This window comes from Nannospalax galili, unplaced genomic scaffold, assembly GCF_000622305.1.
Source record: "Nannospalax galili isolate Female #2095 unplaced genomic scaffold, S.galili_v1.0 scaffold1331, whole genome shotgun sequence".
Taxonomy (NCBI): domain Eukaryota; kingdom Metazoa; phylum Chordata; class Mammalia; order Rodentia; family Spalacidae; genus Nannospalax; species Nannospalax galili.
In genome coordinates, this window is record NW_008330679.1 from 656640 (window position 1) to 662639 (window position 6000).

A 6000-nucleotide genomic window follows, 5' to 3' on the forward strand; every position below is an offset into this window, starting at 1 on the left:
AATACATGAGCTGGTGAGGGACATACCTTCAAACCATTAACATGCAAGGAGCTAGAGGGAGGTCCCTAAGGAGATAATGCTGTGGGGTAGGGACAAATTGACAGGATATCTGGATTTCCATTCTGTTTCTACCATGGAGAAGTATGTGTGGCCTTGGTAAATTGGCACACCGTGGGATTCTGTTTGTAAGTTTATAAAGTGAAGACAAGTTATTATGTGTAAAATGATCCTGCCTTTTTAATAGGGCTCTTGTGAGAAAGCAAAAGAGGAAAGTATATGTGAAGGTGTTGATAGATACGTAAGCTATTATTTATATAAAATTACTGAATGTGGAAGGGATTGAGTTCTCTTGAAATCTTTTCCTACCAAAGAAATATGTAGGGAAGGAGGAGGGAAAAAGAAACCTATGTTAAAACCAAAACAGAACCCAAGTTGGCGAGTGTTTCCAGTATCATCGTGTAATTAGAGAGAAGAGAGGGGAAATTAGGGAGGTTTTCACAGTGGAAAATGCCAGCTGAAGATGGCTTAGGAAAGACCAAGTTCAGCCTCTTTCTTATTTTGTTCTATTTTTGAAAAGCCCAAATTCCAATTACAGTTTAAAATTTCCACTGCCACTCACAAGATCAAATCACATTCTAAGTGTAGACAAGGCCCATACAAGAAACAAAAACTGCAGAACATAGCTGGCATGCACTCACACCCTCTATCCCCTGGGACTGTCCCAGGGAGCATCTTGTAGTTTCAAGAGGCAAGGCTTCAGGGTAATCCAGGAGGCCACAGAGGACTCTGTACCCTAAGCCTAGTGCCTGCCCCACACTAATCTCTTTGCTGTGAAATCTTGAAATCAGACACTGATGGGGAACAAGTAGCTAATTTCCATCATAGGATGACTCCCAGAGGAGTGTTTGTCTGCAAGAAGTCAAACTCCCATCTGGGAAGCCAATGAAGACTGCCAGTGGGCAGATAAGACTGGCTGTGGGTGAAGAAACCAGACCAGCTCTCTGGGACTTTTCTGAGATGGACTCAGAATCATTTCAATAGAAGGGAATGCAGACTCATTAAGGCTAAACATCCTTAAAATATCCTACAAGGCTATTCTTACCTTCTCAAAACCTGTATAAGATTGGTTCCATAACCATTTCCTCATGCATGGAGGAGAGCTCATGAGGCCCCACCTCTCAGCGAAGGTCAGTGGCAGTTAATGGGTACTGGAGGAGGACCTATCATTTTCCTCAGTGGCATAGTCACTGATTAAGGTGCCCATGTTCCAGTAAACAACCCCCTATTCATGCTTATGCAAGCAAACTTAATTAAATTCAGTAGTTTTTAAAAAAAGAAAAAGAAGACATCAAATAGGAGGGAAATTTTGAGAAAGAAAGGTTTCAATAGGACAATGCTGAAAGAGGGTGGTTGGGGCTGAAAATCCTCCAGACTGTGTATATACGTATATGAGACTGTAAAATAAAAACATTCCTCAAGGACGGTCATCTTGAAGCTCCATACCTGAGAAACATCTAATTTCCATGTGGTCCAGCAATCCTAATTCCTTAGTATATATCCACTAAGAACTGAAAACAGACACTGAAAGTGAAAACTTATATGTAGTAGAATTATTCACATTACTAAAATGTGGAAACAACTCTTATGTGGATGAATGCAGGAATGAAACGTGTTCTAGATACACCATGGAATAATTATTGGGCCATGAAAAGGAGTAGTAACATACATACCCATGGTTGGGTATGAAGCACAAGTCTATGTTGAGTGAGAGAAGCCAGGATCAAAAGGCCATGTCATATGATTCCAATGTTACAAAATGCTCAGAACTGGCAAGTCCACGGGGCAAAGCAGATTGATGCCCACAGTGGCAGGGAGGAATAAGGCTGTGAAGTTTCCCTCTGAGGGCATGAGACTGCTTTATAATTAGATTGTAGTGAGACATGTGCAATCTTCTGAACTGCAGTTTGAAATGGCCAAAATGGTCAGTTTTGTTTTATGTGTTTTACACATATGTGCATGCACACACACATACAGACACAAGCACAGAATCAATCTAGAGTCAGAGGTCTTGGGTCAATTCTACTACTGCAATGGAGAGAGGCTGGGAACAGCACTAGATGGAAAGCTCTAGGGATCATCTCTGAGCCCTGACCAAGTCCCAACAGACCCCAACAGCTCATGAGCCCCTAGGCCCATGGTCCTGGGAGGGCACTGGAGGTCAGGCAAGAGCAGGAGGTTCTGAAGGGGTGAGGCAGAGTGAGGAGAGGACAGCAGTGTGGGCACAGGTCTATGCCCTTCGCCCTAGCCCTTCACTTCTTCCTTGAGGATGAAATTTCTGAGTGATTAGGGTATATAACATCTACCATTCTGGGTAGAGTTAAATTACCTCAGAGACCACTCAGAAGTGCTTATGGGTAAGGGAAAAAAGCAGAATGTAAAGTTGCATAAATACAGGATGATTACAACTTCACAAAAGGCACCTCTGCAAAGAGAAAATGAACCTAAATGGGAAGAAATGAGACAGTCGATGTCTTCATGTGATAGAATTTTGGTTGGTTAGTTTTCATTCTACTGTGCCATATTTTCCAAAGCGTCTCCAGTGACTATGGGGTATTTTTGTGATGGAAAATGAGGGGTCGAGGCCTCCTCTTTCCCACCCTCTGTTCCCAGGAAACAAAGTTTCCATTATACTACACTCCTGAGCTTTAAATTCACTTCTCTTATGACCTTGGCTGAAGTGGGGAACACTGTCTCCAACCTCAGCTTCTCTCCCCAGTTAAGAGTCCTACATTCCCTTACTCCAGTTTCTTCTTAGCTTTAGATAGGGGTAATAGGAAGATTACTTCACTGGCCCTCAGCTTCCTAGAGCAACTCACAGGCACAAAGCTTTCTGGGGATATAAAGGTTCCCGCTGGGGAGTGTTCAGCCTCTGAGATGCACAAAGTTTTTCCGTATTTCCTCCTCACAAAGAATTTCTTTTCTATTAGAGTTTTCCTGTCTCTTCTACCCATGGTCTACACCTACTCTGTGTATTGGCCATTTGTGGTGGTGGGGGGGATCATTTTCAAACTACTACAGGGCCAATGCACAGGAACCATGGCAGACTTAGTAAGTAAGAATAAACCCATTTCATATAGACTGAGATTCTTCCCCCAAATAAGTGCTCAACCAATGTCTACTAATTAGCTTAAGGACAGGAAGTGACTCTGCTTTCCTCCTAATTCCAACCATGTCATCACCCCAACACATCTGACTTCTTAGGATTGTTTCTAAGCACTGAGCTGAGCACCTATTCTACATCAGTCAGGGTAGTGACAGGGAGAGGACTAAGTTCCTCATAACATTTATCATCTGTTAAGGGAGATTGAGAACTAAACCCAAAAGAGGAAATGGAGGGCAAAGTAAGCAATGAGTGTCTAGAATAATCCTAACTGATCAAGTACTCAGGAAAGGATTCCTTGAGGAAGGGAGACTCTAGCAAAACCAGGAGGAAGAGGAGGGTTTGAGTTAGTGTGCCCAGGTACCAGCAGGGCCTGATCAGTGACAGGAATTGACTAGGGCTGGGGAGATGGCTCAAGTGGTAAAGTTCCTGATGTGTAAATATGTGACCTGAGTTTGGATCCCTAAAACCCACACATGGAGCTGAGTGGGGCAGCATTTGTCTGTGACTCTAGTCTTGGTGGTATGGGGAGCAGGGTGGAGACAGGCAGTTCCAAAAACTCATTAGCCAGTCAGTCTAGCTTAATCGATGAGCTTCAGGTTCAATAAGAGACCCTGTCTCAAAAAATAAAGATGGAGATCAAAAGAAGAAAGATATTACACATCGATGTTGGGCCTTCACATGCACCTGCATGCACACACATAAATACACATACATAGGATCACACACAGACACTAGAGATGGGACCCTGGCAATGGCAATGATAGCGGCACAGTCAAGATGAGGAGCAGCTCAGCTGTGTCAGCACAGACTCCTGGAGAGACTAAGGAGAAGAACACAGATGGAAGGGTGCTTCTGGGAAGGCCTTCAGTGCCAGCTCCTCAACTGTGTGGCCTGCTCATAGCAGTATTTCCCAATCCAGATCTCTTTGGCTGTGAGAAAATCCTTCTAAACAACACCAAGGATACGAGTTCTCCCAAACACAGAGAAAGCAGTCTCTGCTTGGTGTTGACATCTGGGCCCATATGTGAGAGTTCTGTCAACCTGCTGAGGGTGCTCTATGGGATGGACACCATTGCAAAGACCTTTTGGTTCTCTTCTGAGCACTTTTCACACTTGGTTCTTCCCTCCTCTCAACAGCATCATTATGTAGGTAGGAGTCAAAGGAGGAGAAGCCAGGAGGAGCCAGAAGAAGCAATTCCATCACAGGTCACCTGCTGCTCAGCCATCATCAAGGTTCTGATGTTGAGAGCTATTACTGCTAAGAAATGGGTATGCTACAAATGCCTGACTCCTACTTCATACACCAGCTGTGTGACCCAGTAGTTCGGGAAGAGTGACAGGCAGCACAAGCCTGTATCTTTGATACTGGGGTCTCCAGCACGCTGTTTGCTCTGTGGTTGAGTAGAGGAGTAGGATAGAAAATATCAAGAGAAAAATAAAACCTTGTCTCACTTTCTAGAGTGCTATCTGAGGCCTGGAGAAAAGCAGCACATAGAACAGCAATACCATTCAAGGGCCTCATTCCTGTCTCAGCATCCAGCCTATCTATTTGGCCCAGGCTGCCAGGTAAGGATAATAAGTGTGTGGAAGAAAGACAGAGGCCTCAAGAACTGGTTAATGTTGCTGCTTCATCAGCTACAGTAGGGCTCCCTTTCTGGAACTTTCTTATTTGGTAAAAGCGGTCCTAAGCAGTTCTCTCTTGGCCAGGACACTGAATGCCATGCACGATCTGCTGGCCGCCTCAATTTCAGGCTTGCAGCTGTGGGTAACAGTATGATAAAATAGCCACTGCTCCACCTCTGACTTCTGTGTGATCTTGTACAGGCTGCTTTAGTCCTTCATCTACAAAGTGAGGGCAGCAAGCTGTCCTACCCAGCTCCCTATGTGACGCCACAAGCTTGGGAGACATGGAGGAAGTGGAAGGTGGGAACGACACCTCTGCTTCCTCCTCAGCGCCACTTACCTCTTTGACCCTGTGAAGCAGGGGCTGCAGCCAGTCTCTGTTCACCTCACAGTGGCTGTCCAGGAATGTCAGAGTGGTGCCCTGAGCAATGTCAGCACCTCGCATCCGAGACCTCACCAGACCTGTGTCAGGGACAAATGATCAGGTGGGTGCCACTGTTGCTCCAGTGTCTAGTAAGACCATAGTGATACCAAGTGATACTCAGCACTCCCTTGAGCACCCAAACACACACCAGTCATCCCTGGCTCCCACTCACATGCTAGCCTGACCCATGGCACGGCCTACCTTGCCGCTCATTGTTGCGGATGCACTTCACCTTGGGCAGTTTGATGAGCTGCTTGCAGTCATCGGCTGCAAAGACAAAGGTCATGCTTAGCGAGAGCTGCGATGTGACTGTGTATAAGGGTAAGGATCAGGAAGGCAGATTTGCTTGGGATCCCTACCCTGACTGCAGAGCCTGGCACTGACTCCAGGGGTGCCTAGGTCAGAGAAGAGACTGAGGATCACTGGGTAAAGTGGCCTCAATTGGGCCTATTTGGAGTAGGTCAGTGCATAGTGGCACCTGCATGCTTGCATGAAAATGTTCCAGGCATGAAATCTTGGTCTGGTCATCTGGGGACATATGTCTATTGCTATAGACTATTAGATGAATTCAGTCTCTTTACTTCACTGGATCTGGTTAAAACTGCTGAGAAGCAGGCCAGGTGTGGTGGTGTGTCCTTCATTCTCAGCACTCAGGAGGCAGAGACAAGTGGATCTCTGTGAGATCCAGATCAGCCTGGTCTACATAGCTAGTTCCAGGCCAGCTGGGACTACAGGGAGACCCCATCTCAACACACACACACACACACACACACACACACACACACACACA

At 45.6% G+C, this 6000-nt stretch overlaps 1 protein-coding gene across 2 annotated transcripts in view; it reads right to left on the minus strand.

Moving 5' to 3' along the window:
* Galnt14 (polypeptide N-acetylgalactosaminyltransferase 14) overlaps positions 1-6000 on the minus strand; it is a 232193-nt gene that overhangs the window by 37033 nt on the left and 189160 nt on the right. For both annotated transcript variants that reach the window (XM_008850963.1, XM_017802744.1), the window contains exons 5-6: positions 5412-5477; positions 5127-5248 (exon numbers count right to left, since the gene is read on the minus strand). In XM_008850963.1, coding sequence (XP_008849185.1) covers positions 5127-5248; positions 5412-5477 — 188 coding nt within the window. The remainder of the gene's footprint in view (positions 1-5126; positions 5249-5411; positions 5478-6000) is intronic.